Raw genomic sequence first — 15,770 nt, 5'->3', positions numbered from 1 at the left:
CCAGAAATAAAAATCAAACTGAAGTGATAAAATATAGAAAATCATAAAACTAACCTCTGCAAATGGAGCTATATTTTCATCATTTTGAATACACAGCTATGGATTGGACTAAAGCTGAATCCCTTTAAAGGCCCAATAGTATTAATATTACACTAAAGTTGGCCCATTCCCTTTTTCGCCTAAACCCTAAACCCTTTCTATCTCAAATTCCTTCTCAAAATTTCCGGTTAAACTCACTAATCTACCACTACGACCGCCCGCCCGAGCAGCGCGCGTGAATTTCTGGATTCACTTCTCTTGTCGAAGAAATTAACCAAGTACTCGCATACTATGGAGCAGCGGTTGGCGAATTCGTGGCGGATGACCGTCAATGAGAAGAACTTCATTCAAACAGCCCTGCTCTCTGACCTCCGAATCGACGGCCGTGGCTCTTTTGATTACCGGAATCTAACTATTCAATTCGGCATGTAAGACATCATCTTCGGTTTCACCAAATAATTTTACCAAAGTAGATTTTATTACTTGTAATTGTAGTTGGCTAAAACTATAGTATTTCTTAGTTTCATCTTGTTTATAGGAGAAAGATAGTAAGGTCAATCGTGTAATCCCTTGTCCAAACTACTTTAGTATAGAACTCACGTCTCACGCTACATCTATTTATTCTGAGTTTTACACTGGAAAGGTTCTTGTGTTTAAGTGATCTTTTATTTGTTTTCCCTGTGATAAATCACTAATCACTAACTATGGAAAACTAGAACTTTATATTTCCACCATTGGGAGCTTTTGTCAATCTCCTTTATTCTCTTTTAAAATTAAGGATAGTGGTTGTAGTTTTTTTTGTAATTTTTTCATGATAAGGTTCATCGGTGCCTGGACTTTCTTAAGCAGCGAATGTGTTTTACCTCTTATGGATAACTATATTTGATGTTGAAACATATAAAATCTTGGGTTGTTGTTTCTTATATATTTTCTCTGTGCTCTTCATTTATAATAAAAATTACGATCATGATTTAGAGATAATTGTGGTTGTGTGGGTTGAAATAAAATTGTCAACTTTTTGGTGTCTGAACAGTGAAGATGGCTCATCAGAAGTCCAGCTAGGCCAGACTCGCGTAATGGGGTTTGTAACATCACAACTAGTGCAACCTTACCGTGATCGCCCTAATGAAGGCACTCTTGCCATATTTACTGAGTTCTCGCCAATGGCAGATCCTTCTTTTGAAATTGGTCGTCCTGGGGAATCTGCTGTTGAGCTGGGACGGATAGTTGATCGTGGGTTAAGGTAATTTTATAAAACAGCATTTTTCATTAAATTGCTTTTTCTAGGACAGCACTTTGCTTATCTACTGAAGTTGAACTAAATCTTCTGGAGTTTTTCAAAGAAGCATAAATGATTTTTATAGGACTAGCAGATAGTGTGAAATTTAACATCATGTTTCATGCTGAAACATGAAATGTGTTTCACAGGGAAAGCAGGGCCATTGACACTGAATCACTTTGTGTCGTTGCTGGGAAATGGGTGTGGTCTATCCGTATCGATCTTCACATTCTAGACAATGGCGGGTAAGCCGTACATCTATGCCTTAATTCAAATAGACGATCTACATGTTTCTGCTGGCCATCATAGACTATTTTATTGGCATCTCTGTTTTCCTTGAAAATAGGAATCTTGTTGATGCTGCAAATATTGCAGCCTTGGCTGCGCTCTTGACATTCAGAAGGCCAGAGTGCACACTGGGAGGGGAAGATGGTCAGGAAGTTATAATACATCCATCAGAAGTTTGTTCTCTCCCCTTCATAGATGATCTCAAAATATTTTGCACCCTAAACTATTTGCAATTTTGTCCTGCTAGCACGAAGCATGTTTTATTTATGGCATGCAATAAATTTGTTTTTAAGTCAATAGCTTTGTCACCTTGCCCCTCTTACTAATAAAAGGGGAGTTTTGGTGGGTGCTGAACTGTTTATTTTGCCTGGCTGTCCTGTGTAAAAAGTTAGATAATAGATATTGAACTTTAAATTTTGTTTTTGTGCTATGGCAGGTAAGGGAACCATTAGCATTGATTGTACACCATCTCCCAATAGCAGTAACATTTGCATTTATCGGTAATGAGAGCAGAGTGGTAAGCCTATCATGGACATGACTTACATGACTTTTTCCCCCGAGTTCACATGTTTGTTGTCTCACATTTGATTAGTTAGATTACTGATACACTACTCCCCACATATGTTGCTAGATTATTGACCCATCACACTTTGAAGAAGCTGTTATGGGTGGAAAACTGACTGCTACTTTGAACACAAATGGTGATGTCTGTGCTATTCAAAAAGCTGGAGGAGAAGGTGTAATGCAAAGTGTTGTAATGCAATGCTTGCGGATAGCATCGGTGAAGGCTGCTGATATTACTGGCAAAATTAAAAAAGCTGTCAGTACACATGCTTCAGCTGTTGCTGGCACTGAACTAAGTTTATTCTTTTGTTTCTATCTCATAATGTATTATATAACCCGGCTTAGTGAAATATTTTGCAATTATTTATTGGTTCTGCAGGTTGAATCATATAAAACAAAAAGAGATTTGAAAAAAATCAAAAGACACCCTGATTCAGTAGATATCAGCAATATATCAAAGGACATGGAGAAGTCTAAACTGGAACTAGTGAAATGTCAAAGTGATGACATGGAAATTGAGGGCCACTCATCAAAGAAAGATGAAAGCAGTTTGAGACACAGCAAACATAAAGCCCTCATTAGTGGACCTTCTAGTTGGTAAATACTTATTCTTCTGACTTCCTCAGTGAAGGAAATTGTTGGAAATTGTTCTTACTATGTGTTGGCAATTGAAACATAAAATGAACATAAAAAATACCCCACATCGGTGTACACAAAGAGCTTAATCCACTATTTAAGTTTCATGGGCCTCTCCTCCTATCACCAATTGGTTTTAGGATGGAACCCACGGATTTCTATCATGGTATCAGAATGGGTCACCGATTGTGGGCTAAAATTTACTGACCCAGCAGGGCTGAAACCGAAAAAAATGATTGACCCAGCAGTATAACTGGGCTGAAAATTTGGGCCAGTGGTCCAACCGATCAGAAAAAAATTGGGCTGATTGTCCAATCGATCATAAAAAAGTCCAATCCCTCCGAGATTCACCTTGAAGGATTTGGGGGAGGGTGTTGACAATTGAAACATAAAATGAACATAAAAAATATCCCACGTTGGTGTACACAAAGAGCTTAATCTACTATATAAGTCTCATGGGCCTCTCCTCCTATCACCAATTGGTTTTAGGATGGAACCCACGGATTTCTATCACTATGAAAAGCCTTTTTATTTTCAATTATTATTTGTATGAGTTTGTTTGTGTGTGTTTATTATATCTGAATATGTGCACATATATGTTTCACTTCACAATGAACTTGAATGTTTTTTATCGTGGAATACATCATGGTCTGAGGAGTAGTATTACTGATATGATCATGGGAATCTCCTTCATTGCTCTTTATGATAATATATGGTCCAGGCTGTACGTTTATGTACAGGATATAGGTTAGTTGACATCTTATGTTTGTCATGCTGATTAATAATCCCAATAAATTTTACGCCAATTGGATGGATGCCTGCACAGTCTGCAAAATCGTCAAATTATTTAATAAGCTGGTCTATTTATTGTTCTATTTAAGAATCTATGCATCCAGGTCTTCAAAATACATCACCATATGCTTGGTCTGAATTTTTATAGCAGACATGTTCTTGATGTATATTATTTGTGCTTGCAGGGATCCATACTCAAAGATTGCAGATACTGATGAATTGAAAGCAAGTCTAGCTTCACGAGGTATTCTATTGGTAGTTCTGTCATCTTTGTGTTTGTTTCCGTAGAACAAATTGACCAATGATGACTTAGGCACACAATCATTCACAACCTCTCCATACAATTTCAAGCCACAACATAAACTGTCAAAAGTTCTTAGGATGATTAATCTTTTATTAACAGTTTGTGCATTTGATGAAGGAGTGATGAAACTCTATTATTACCTCTGAAAGTTTGATAATAAAATTATTTCAAGATCTGTCTTACATTTACTTTTTTTATTGCTATTACTTTTTAAATATTGGCAGTTGGCACTCTAGGTTTTAGACTCTAAGAAATAAGAATTTCCCTAGTACGAATTCTTGCTGGTTTGTAATTCTCTTCCCGATGCCATCTTACTCCCTCTCAGAAGGAGTTACTCTTGATCTTTTGTTCAATGAATATTTTTCATGTCATTTATGGCATATTTCTTGTTGTTCAGAAGTACGATTTTTCTTATATTCGGACACCCAAGTGCCTCGCTCTCTGAAATCAACTATATCTGATTCTTTATCATTTCGTCCCTCTGTTTTATTCCTTCAATTGTTTGTGGTTCTATATTTTCAGATTCTGGTAACTTTTATATACAGTATGTAGTTTTGGTAGTTTTATATTTTCAACTGGGCATGAGCCAACTCTTAGATGCTTCCAGTCTACTTCATTCACAAGAACCAGTCTCCATCCTTAATTGATATTCATATTACTTTCCAGCATATTTGGTTTCCGCTAGTTCTGTAGATAGAGATATAAATCATTTCATATCTTGCAGCTGTAGCAACACCAAATCTGAAGATGGATGTAATGCCACCTGAAAAGCAACAGTTGAATGTAAAGGATGAATCCCATAGAGATGCAGATCCATCACCTCCGTTATTGGTGGCAGCTGAAGCTAGAGAGGAGAAAAACAAAGCCAAGACATTATTGGACGCTGTGAAACCTAAGCATAAGAGAAAGAAGAAGAATGCATCAAATTCTAATGGAAGTTAAAACATGGGTTTCTAAAGCATTCCCTTTTGACTTGGTGGATGCAGTCTTGAGATCTTCTACCTAAGATCAAAACTTCATGTAGCATACTCCTGAAAAGGTTCTCCAATGATAATTTATGGCGCAAAGACATGCTACCCTTGGCAGCATCCAGAAAGGAAGTTGACATGGCCTAACTGCTAATGATTTGATGACGAGGTTGTCGACTTGTAATGTATCATTTGCTTTCTGGAATTGGAAATAGCAGCAACATCTCCTCTTATGGTTAACATTATGGCCCTTGTAGGATTGGGCGACATAGTTAGGTTTTATGAAGAATTTGTGCTTTTTAGATCAGTTTTCATGAGCAGATATGGACTGCTGCTAGAACCGGCATGTAGTTTGGGTATTGATTTTGCTTTGTTGTACAAAATTTGAAATTGGAAAAACTTTGCTCTTCGTTATTTATGTTATGACTGAAATTTGAAATGTTGAATGAGATGGGGGGTTTCAAATATTCAGAGATTCAGATTTGGGTTGTATTTTACTTTGACAATGAAAGAAGCGTCTTTACTTTGGTGGTTATAAAGACCAAAGTTCTTCGACTCAAAATATAAACATGATCAATTAATTTAATCAATATTCTGTTTATAGTTAATTAAAAGAATTTGAGCACTATATTTACCAATGAATTGATTTAATAAAATCTCAAACATAAAACTAAACAAACTAAACTTTCAACTAACACAAAAATAGAACTACATAATGCATCTATCATTTTCCAATCAAATGCTAGGCATGTCGATATATAAAACAATTGATCAATGATTATTATAATTTCAACAAACATTGTTTAACACTAATTAAAATTTACTCAAAATATAAATCACTAGCACTATATACTCTTTGAGACTTGAGTAGAGGAATGGTGAGTGCCTGAGTGGACTTATACGACAAAGATAAGTCGAAATCGACACACTTTCGTTGACTGTCGAAAAAGATAATTGTGATATAGTAATTTTGAGTACTAGTGCTATTTATTTTAACTTGACCATGAAAATAATATATTAATGAATAAATTCTACTAATACTAAATATTTCATGTATCATAATTCCATTTAATTCTCCCCTCTTTCCATATAAATAGATACTAGTACTATTTTCATTTTTGTCCGTTCCAAAAAATAATTCATAGAGTATTTTTAATAACTTTTTCCTTTTAACGAGATTAGCCTCATATTTTACTAATAATAACTACTTTTTTTTCTTTCTATTATTCTCTTATTTTATCAATTCCATAGTTTTATCTCAAAAATATATTTTTATGAGAAGTTAAATTTTTTTTAAAAGTTAATTTCTTACTCCCTAGTTCCTTTTCTGGAAACTGGTGTCACTGTACAAAGAAACAAGACAAGAAACTCTGTCCCATCATCTAGAATATTGTCTTATCTTGCCAACACACATCCAAAACTCTTCTTCTCTGATTTAGGCATGTCAAACTTTGCATTCGTTACTGATGCAATATTTTCTGTATGAAAACAAAAACACAAAATTTTAAAAAGCAAACACAGACAAAAAAGGGAAAAAACACGGAAATAGAAGTCTTTTTCCTCAATGCCTGACCGTTTCCACGCTCAGCTCAAAGCAGATAACTTTGAAACAGTCTACAATTTGACCAAAATCCAGAAGAATATTATGTTTGCAATGACAAAAAATCAACCATAAAATGAAGTGCCAACATTTTATCCCTCTGCTCTGCCTAACTGTTTTCTTGAATAGCTTAGCAATAGCGTACACATTTTTCAACAACCATATCCATAAAAGGGCACATTCACAATCTGCAAGACATGGTTATGGAAAAATTGAAATGTCAATTGAACATATAGATGAAAAATAATAAAGTGTACATGAGGCAACCTACATAACTTTGCAAATTCTACAACACTATCTGCTTACCTACTGCAGCTTCATCTAAGCACTAGAGTTGGCTTTGGAATCTCTACTCAATCATCTAAAGACTAGACAGTAGCTGTTACATAGTTTGCATACAAAGAAGACAAAGTTGTGTGAGCAAATAAAAACCAAAAAAAAAAAAGTAAAGAGGAAGAGTACAAAGGCTTGAAACATTTTCAAGATTAAGTCTTGTATTGCACTTCACATCATGATCCCTGAAGGAGAAGCTGTGCTCGAGTCTCGACTAAACCGTTATTGGTTCCTCCATCTTGGACTGGGTACAGGGAAGAAACCCGGAGGGGACAAAGGAAATCCGTAACCAGGGGAGGGAGGTGGATGAGGTCCGGGACCTAAAATTCCAGAGAACGAGAAATTGGGTGAGATCGGGGGAAAGTCGAACCCTGGAGAAAGCAACGGATAAGGTGATCTCGGAGATAACAAGTTTACGAAGCCTGTAGGCGAAGGTAAGAGGAACTGCGAAGTTGGAGAGGGTAAAAGGGGTGGAGGGCCGTTTGCCCTTGGTGAAGGAAGAGGGGGCATTGGCCCATTCATACGAGGCGATGGAAGAAGGGGTGGAGGACCATTGAACCGAGGGGATGGGAGATTCGTGGGAGGTCCATTTCCTCTCGGAGGCATGGCCGGGTTAGGAAATGCATGAGGCTGAGGTAGATTTTGTGCAGGAACTTGATGCTGCATTTGGCCTTGTGGGTAAGGGTGGGGTTGCCTGGGACCCGAATCTATGATGGAGTTTTGAAGGTATCTCATGTAGGCAGAAATGGGAGACTCGGCAGTGTTTCCCCATACATCAGGAGGAGGGGACGGTAGCAACATGTTGGGGGAACGTTGATCAAACTGGGCCGGGGGTGGAGGTCTCTCTAGGTTATTCGGGTAAGGCATGGGGCCTTGTGCAGGCATTCGCATTGGGGCCTGAGGATGAAAGGGGAGCTGAGGTCTACCGGTCGAAGCCAGAGGTGGGGGACGGACTCTCTGTAACCGGTTATTGGGGGGTTTCGGGTGGGTTTGGGGAGGCCTAGGGGGCTGGTCGCGTAATGGTGAACCGGTGAGCTGCTGAACTATGTCGCGAAAATCGTTCTTGTTGATATTGTAGACTTGGGGTTGAGGCTGCTGCCTTCCAGCAGCACTAGCAAAATTAGGCTGATGCAAGGGGCTTTTCTTGATGTTTTTCCCAATCTTGTTCACACCTAAATGATCAGTTTGCCTATTCGAAGGTGGCTGATTTGGATCCATTTTTTCAAGACTAAAAACTCCACTTTTTCCTCAGCAAAAACCTAATTACTTCTTCTTCTTCTTCTTCAACAAAAAACCCCCCCAATTTCAGTAATCAAATAATTCCAAAACCTCAAGAGTTGAATTCAAAAATCTAGATTCTTCCACCGACAAAGCAAAATCCCTAGATCTTCTTGTCAAACCTCAAACCCAAGAAGCCCTAACAAGACAGATAAATCCTGAATCGATCTGCTGAACTCCAGAACCTTGATTCTTCCACCACAGAGAAACAAAATGACAACTTTCCTTGTTCGGGCCTCAAACCCAAGGAACCCTCAAAAAAACTCACAACTCCTCAATCTTTCCTTCAAATCCCAAGATAAAAAGGACCGGTCTTTATAGAAATGGAAAACAAAAAAGGAAATGAAATTGAGACCTTGAGCTGCGGGCGAATGGAGTGGAGCACGAGCAATTTCTTGTCTGCAGCTGAAGAAGCGCCGGTGAAACCTTGTGGTTAGTCAACGCAAATGTAAGAATTGATTAAATTAAGACAGTTTTATTGAGAATTGAAGGCAGCGTTTGACAATCACCAATTTAATTCGATTCAGTTACTGTCACTGTTAATGATTAAGCAGCTGGATCCATATAATCAGGAATAGATTACAGAAATTTGAGTTTTGAAATTTCAGTTTTATAACTTGCTTAATTCAAAAGTCAAAACATTATTCAAAATTAAAATTTGAGTTTTGAAATTTCAGTTTTCTCTTAAATTAAACATTTTAACTTCTATCCAAGTTTGTATTTTTTATTCATTAATAAATTTTGCAGTTTTGTGGTATTAATGAATTTTATAAATTATAAGTATGATTCACTTGAATCTGATCTGTAACATTTAAAATTATCGTGAAATGTACGTACTTTACGCATTTGGATATACTATCTCCGTATATTAAAAATAACAATTCTTTCCATTTTAGTCCATCTCTTAAATATAGAAACTTTCAAACTTTTTATTCAAGAAAATCTTAGTATCAATTTATTTACCACTTATACCATTATAATTAAGTGAATCCACGATCCACCAACATTAATTTTATTATTTTTTTCTCTTCTCCTCTCCTTCTCTCTTACTTTATCAAATTTTCTCTGTCTCTCATATTTTATCAAAATTTCTCTTCTTTTATCTTACTTTATATGCATTAAAACTCGTACCGTTTTAAAAGTTTTTATTTTTGAAATACGGAGATAGTATATTTTTCAGGATTTAGAATTTTTAGCCTAATCTCAATAAGACGACGGCCGGACATAAGTCCAATTAGTTGGCGGCGACTGTACATATGTACCTTTGATGAAGGATATTTTGAATGATAAATTTGTTTCTAGATTCTTTCGAAACATTAGTTCGAAGAACACTTCAACCAACCTCAAATTTAACACTGAATCCTAAAATGGGAAGGCCAATAGTTTAGTGTCACAAAAATCAGAACATTAATCGAAGCAATGGAACTATCAGTTCACGGTTTAATCTATGAATCGATGGAACTACTAATCAAACTAAATTGGAGTAGGCTGAGTGCGTGGTCTTTCATCAACGGCGAGCTCGTCGCGTGTCGTGCTGACGGCACAAGCTGCTTTTAGCTAAGAGCACCCGTTATGGATGCTCTAAGGATATTCCTGTAAAAAAAATAATAGCTCAAATGATATTAAGTCGAAGTTGACGGACATATTTTCAAATGTTACATACAAAAAATGATAGTTTGACAAAGTTTGAGATACCTTTCTAATTTATATATCAAATATCAAGTACTCATGTCATACCCAAACACAGCTATCAATAATTTTTTTTATCCTATACCAGTAGTAATTTGTAACAAGTCGAAGGTTATCTTTAAACAACGAAATTTGGTGACAAAGTAAGATTAGCATAAAGTATACTAAATTAAAATTAATTTGTTATTTTTAGTGGAAATTTGACTTTATCAAATTATGAACCCAAGAAATTCTCCGTAAAGCAACTGAAATTAGCTTGGCCCAACTCCAATCCCATTTCTCGATCGTCCATCTCCTCTTCAATCTTCCGGCCTAGCTACGGCGGCCTGTTCATGGTGTTTCCTGACACCTGTTTTTTTCATCGGGGAATCTTCAACCAGGTAAATTTTTCTCCTTTTTGTAGGGGCGTGGTTGTAGAAATTAGGGTGTTTTGTGATTTCTATATACGCAATGCATCGATGTGTAATCTCGATTGATTACTAAAATTTGTTGCTTAATATGTATATGTATACCTCGTGAACGGATTTAGCTGCGAGATCATGACTAAGATTTTTATCTCTGTGAAATGGGGAATCTGAGCTTTTATTGTTGATTCACACATTTCTTTGCTAACTCATTAATTTATTATGCTTATCGCCTGGCTTTATGTATTCATTTGAAAATAATGAAAGTAGTAAATGGATGAAGAAAGTCTCAGGAAAATGACAATTTACATGATATATCAAATAAGAGAAACTTAGGTAAGAAAGTGCTCTTGTAACATGTGTCTTAGCTAAACTGGAAATAAATGGCTCGAAATAGATAATAACAGAGATCTAATAAGTTCATATCTGTGAAAGGGTAGGGCCCGATGCGAGCTCTGATGATTTCGTGATTTTGATTATTGGAAAATACTACTGTAGAATGCATGCAAGTTATGATCATCCAAGGAGACATCGTTAGATTGTGTTACAGCCTGAGCAGTAATGCTAAAATGGTAAAAACAAAGCTTATTTAGCTGTCTTCAGTCTTTAATTTATTCTTAATAGTAGTACACGACTTCAACTCCTCTAGCAATTCCCTCATAGAAACTGTGATGAATCACATGAAGGTGATGCGTTTGATAATTTCTCGTCTCTGGCTCTCATATAGAGATCAATGATTAATTCATGAATGGAGGAGCCATTATAAAGTAGTTTTTGATGCAGATTTGATTAATCCTGATAGTCTGATACAGAAAACTCCTATATGAAGAATTGGTGATTTTAATCACTGTCAGTTATTTTCCCCTAAGTAGTGGTGTGGTTATTCAAAGACTGCCACAGAGGACTAGCCATCTTCTTGTATCCATAACTTCTACATTTAAAATACATGTGTGACACGATGCGATAGGGTGTGGGCCCTCTAATCGGGTGCACTAACAGTTCCAAAAATCAGTTAATCTGCACTAGAAATAGAAACTTCTGTATGGAAGTCACTGGGATTAATTAAAAAAGACAATTACCAAAGTTGCAAGTGGAATTCGAAAACGAAAACAGAAGTAAAAACATACTCCCTTTGATCCCTAAAAATATAAACTCTTTCCATTTTGGTATGATTCTTAAAAATAGAAACTTTCCATTTTAGGAAACTTCTTTCTCTCTATGAGTTGAGACCCATTTTCCACTAACACACTTTTCCTTTCTCTCTCTCTTACTTTACCAATTTTGTACTATTAAAACCCGTGCTGTTCAAAAGTTCCTATTTTTAGGAAACGGTGGGAGTATGTTTTATACCTTGGAAATAAAAAGAAAAGTCACAGGTGGAATTCGAAACATGACTCTGTTTCTAATAGATTTTCTCCATTCTTCAAATATTCTGGGAGAATGTGAGTTGAATTGAGAAAGGATTTGAAACTTTTGAGTCGAAGAACAAGGAAGAATTTGAGTAGAAGAAGAATGCTGAAAATGAGCCGTATTCAGAATTGTGGAACATTCATTGTTTTTAAAGGAACATTAGAGATTATTTTTGGAGATTTGAAGGATTATGTCAGATTTCAACGTTCTTTGTATTTTAGTAATTTTAGGGAAAAAAGATTTAATGGCGTTTGAAGGTTTTAATGCTTAAAGATTTGAAAGGTCACGACCGCTCCAGGATCACACAGCTGCCCCTGGCTCGCTGTGGCTACCTAGGGGCGGTTCCAGCCAAGCCACATGCACCCTGCGCCCCAGGCGCGTTTTTGACAACATCATGTGTGATGCTTGCAGTCTGGGCATTCACACATGCAAGTTGCAACGCATACTTATGGTGTTGTTAATACTCCCTCTGTCCTTCAAAAGTGTGGCACAATTGCTATGTTTGGCTTTCACACATGCAAGTCAAATGTGCTATACCTGTGAGGGATGAAGGGAGTATCATTTATGAAAAAACTAGAATAATTGAATCAAGTGGCTAACATTAAGTCAATAGCACTTGGGAAGAAAACTTACCAACCTCTTGAATTCTTGCAACTAAAAGAAGCAATAGGATAACTTCCACTGAGTTAATTCTCTTCAGCTGTTGTTTAAAATAGGATACTAGTGCTACCATCAGTTTTAGTGTATCTTCAAGCCATATCTAGTTACCTACTGCTACCTTTTAGTGGTTTATTTCTTTCTTTCTCAATAATATCTCTTGCCAACTGAATATATCTGCTGCGTTGCTAAAAGTGTTTCATAAAGATCTATCAGCCAATGACCACCTTCATTGTTTTATCCTCTTTTCAACTGTAAAATTTTCCATCTGGTGGATATAAAGTACTGGATCATCTATATTTATGTTATAGCTATTGCAATTTTGCATGTGAAGTGTACATGTGGTCTGCTTTGCTGTTTCTTATAGGCTCAAACATACTTTATTAAAGATAAGGAGCTTTGGAAAAATTCGCTCTTTTAAGTGCCTAGTGCCTACCCTCCTTAAGCTGGTCAGATGTGTTGTAAATATTTATACCTTAGTAGAAGCTATAATTCATCTTTCAAGGAGAAAAATTATGATCTACATGTTGTGGTTGAAGACACCTCAGGCTCAAATTTAAAGGATTTTCAAAGTTATATTCCCCATGGCACTAACTTTGGATATTAATTTAAACATGCATCCATACTCTCATTCTCTCAGAAACATTACATACTTGTATGTTCCTATCTGAGAGGATCTCCAAGTCTCCATTACACCTATATAATGTTCCTCTAATTGGAGCAGTTTTTTTACGTTTCTGTCATCTCAAGTCTCCATTGCACCTATATATTGTTCCTCTAATTGGAACAGTTTTTACGTTTCTGTGCCTCTTATACCTTTACGTGTGGTGATTGCTTACAGAAAAATAAACCCAGTTTATTTTTTTTTATTTTTTTTTTATTTTTTTTCTTTTTTAAACCCAGTTTATTTGTTCATTGTGGAATTAAATTTTTATTGAAAATCAATATGGATGAAGTAAATGTGCAATCAAGAGTTACTTGATGTTCTTTTGAAACACATGTCTTTCTAACCTGTATTTTACTTGTGGTTATTCCAGGATGGATGGTTCTCTGTTGTTGCATCATGATGAAAAAGAAGCTGCTAGAAGTCCTGATGATATTTCGGTTCGTCGTTTGAAGAATAGGGAGAGGCAACGTAGATATAGAGCTCGTAAGCGTCAAGAAGCTGATCTAAGAAAGGCTTCAAGTATTGATCAATCAACACCTGTGCATTACCAGCAGCTGCATACTGAGTTTCTATCTGTACCTCTGGAAGTTGATATTTCAGTAAGCGGAATTGCCCCGGGTCATGGCCCAGATTACTTGACCCGTATTCATTGTCAGAGAGATTGGAAGAAAGATGCCAGGACAGCCCATATGCACAAGAACTCAGAAACATGTCCTTTGAATAATGGTGGCACTGTAATTTCAAGCGGAAGTTCAGCGACCTTTGTGGATGGTGGCGGCCATCAAGAAAATCCACTATTAAATCCTTCAAATACTCCAATTTCGGATAGTAGTGCAGCAAATGGATCCAGCCGAAGGCATTGGAAAGCAGAGGCAAGAAACAAGAGAATTTCTGAGTAAAAAAGACCAAATGAGTGGGTATGTCCTTGCATATCATATCTTGTTGATTGCAGCGAACTGTATATTTCCAGAAATCAATCAGACTTGTTGCTGATTGTTGAAGGTTATTGTTCTAGCAATGTGATTAACTTTGAGTTTTTGCTGTTGCAGAGCTGCATTTTTTTGTTCAATACAGACTACAGAGGAAATACTTGTAGAAGCATCCAGTATCCAAAGCACTTGGATTAGAGAGGATTACTGGTGAGTGATGTACAAAACATTTGATACCTTTCTAGGGTGGAGAGTTGTAGCAGAGTTAGGTTAGTGGTTTTGTTTCATCTATTCACATTGCTTTAGTAGATATAAAATCTGCATCATTCTCGACAGGTCATTGGAGTATGTTAATTATCAAGTTCCAATAACTAACAAATTTATCCATAGTCGTGATAGTTTTCATTTTTAAATTTTGATTACATAAGTCTACTTATTATTTGTGTTGTAAGCTACTTCATCGGTCTTAAGTTATACCATAACCTGCACCTTTGCTTTTCTGGCTATAATGTGCAATGAGACCCTCGATGTTTCTTGCAACTATCAAAAGTCTGGAAATACGATTTATGTTGCAATTACAACCACAAATTGGATGGGCTTGTTGACATCCTATATTTTTCACTATCAAAGGGGTGTATTTTCGACAGACTTCGAAAATCTTCCAGTGCACTCGTCCTTTCAGGTGATTGCGATTTGCGAGGCTGAGCACCATTTCAAAGTTAGATTTCGTCTAAGGAAGGCTTGGGTATGTATATGTAGTATGGACCTTGGGGAGTCAACAAGAGGATAGAATCTAGTGTAGCTCTTACAAACGACATACTATTGTTTATAGGAGTGTTAAATAATACTCCCTCCATCCCTCAAAAGTATTAACAATTTTCTTTTTAATCTGTCCCTAAAAACTATAAATATTCTAATTTGGAAAGTTTTTTTTATCTCTAAAGAGGTAGAGGTGAGACTCATTTTTCACTGAAAAATACTTTAATTACTTTTTCTCTTACATATCTCTGTTACTTTACTAATTATGTATTAAAACTAATGCCAACCAAATGTTTATAGGGATGGAGGGAGTACTTCTTTTGTCCTAAGGTAATTGCAAGTAATTTTTTTTTGCACGTGTCTGAGTCAAAATGCTCATTTAAATCAGTGTCGGGTCAAAATGAATCTTCAAATCATGGAGATGAAGTATTAATATTTTAAGAGAATGAGTTATAATTGAGGGGAGAAGATAGAATGAAGTTTGATAATAATTACTCCATCCCAAAATAATATACACTTTGGGTTCAGTACGAGTTTTAATGCAAAATTAGTAAAGTAACATAGAGGTAGAACGAAAAAATAATTAAAATATTATTAGTGGAGAATGAGTCACATCTAATTAGAGAGAAATAAGTTTCTAAAATTAGAAATTGCATAATTTTGTGGAATGAATTAAGAATTAAAAAGTAAATAGTGCATATTCTTGTGGGACGGTGTGAGTATTACTAATATTTTTAGAGAATGAGTAATAATTGGGAGGAAAAGATACAATGAAATTTGAATTAATACTAGTGTTATTTTGGCAGAATGAGTTGGTTTACAATGTTTATTTTTTTTCATGAAATGTGACGAGTGACGACGACTCAGTAAGTGAACGTCCTGTTTACGGCATATTTATTCAATCCATGTTTTCCTTCTAAATTTGGCTCTGTGTGAGCTCAACTTGCCAAGCATTGCACAACTTTAAATTTTTTTAGAAATATCAGAGTTTATATAAATATATAAATTGAAAATGATTAAAAGTAATATATTAAATTCTGCTTAATTCTACACACCGCGTAGTTTTAATATAAGGTCATCTATTGACCAATATATTGTCATTATATAAGGTCAACTATTGACCTACATAGTCTTTTTTTTATATAAGTAACTTTTGACGTACATATTGATTTTA

General features: G+C 35.9%; 2 protein-coding genes and 1 long non-coding RNA gene across 3 annotated transcripts; 2 read left to right on the top strand and 1 right to left on the bottom strand.

Moving 5' to 3' along the window:
• Positions 1-173: 173 nt before the first annotated feature.
• LOC121769106 (exosome complex component RRP45A-like) lies at positions 174-5,337 on the top strand. Its single transcript, XM_042165793.1, has 9 exons — positions 174-467; positions 1,073-1,282; positions 1,468-1,563; positions 1,665-1,779; positions 2,043-2,123; positions 2,238-2,426; positions 2,550-2,767; positions 3,784-3,842; positions 4,627-5,337. The coding sequence occupies exons 1-9, from the start codon at positions 331-333 to the stop codon at positions 4,842-4,844; spliced, it is 1,323 nt and encodes a 440-aa protein (XP_042021727.1). The 5' UTR covers positions 174-330; the 3' UTR covers positions 4,845-5,337.
• A 1,079-nt stretch (positions 5,338-6,416) lies between these two features.
• LOC121769348 (protein HAIKU1-like) lies at positions 6,417-8,575 on the bottom strand. Its single transcript, XM_042166122.1, has 2 exons — positions 6,777-8,575; positions 6,417-6,658 (listed from the first exon to the last, which is right to left on the bottom strand). The coding sequence occupies exon 1, from the start codon at positions 8,019-8,021 to the stop codon at positions 7,026-7,028; it is 996 nt and encodes a 331-aa protein (XP_042022056.1). The 5' UTR covers positions 8,022-8,575; the 3' UTR covers positions 6,417-6,658; positions 6,777-7,025.
• A 1,416-nt stretch (positions 8,576-9,991) lies between these two features.
• Positions 9,992-14,224, top strand: LOC121767691. Its single transcript, XR_006043172.1, has 3 exons — positions 9,992-10,150; positions 13,279-13,825; positions 13,958-14,224. It is a non-coding gene; the product is annotated as an uncharacterized LOC121767691 (long non-coding RNA).
• Positions 14,225-15,770: the final 1,546 nt, after the last annotated feature.

Source organism: Salvia splendens, chromosome 15 (genome assembly GCF_004379255.2).
Source record: "Salvia splendens isolate huo1 chromosome 15, SspV2, whole genome shotgun sequence".
Classification (NCBI taxonomy): Eukaryota; Viridiplantae; Streptophyta; class Magnoliopsida; order Lamiales; family Lamiaceae; genus Salvia; species Salvia splendens.
The sequence above is the reverse complement of the archived record's forward strand: the minus strand, read 5'-3'. Positions and strand labels throughout refer to the sequence as shown.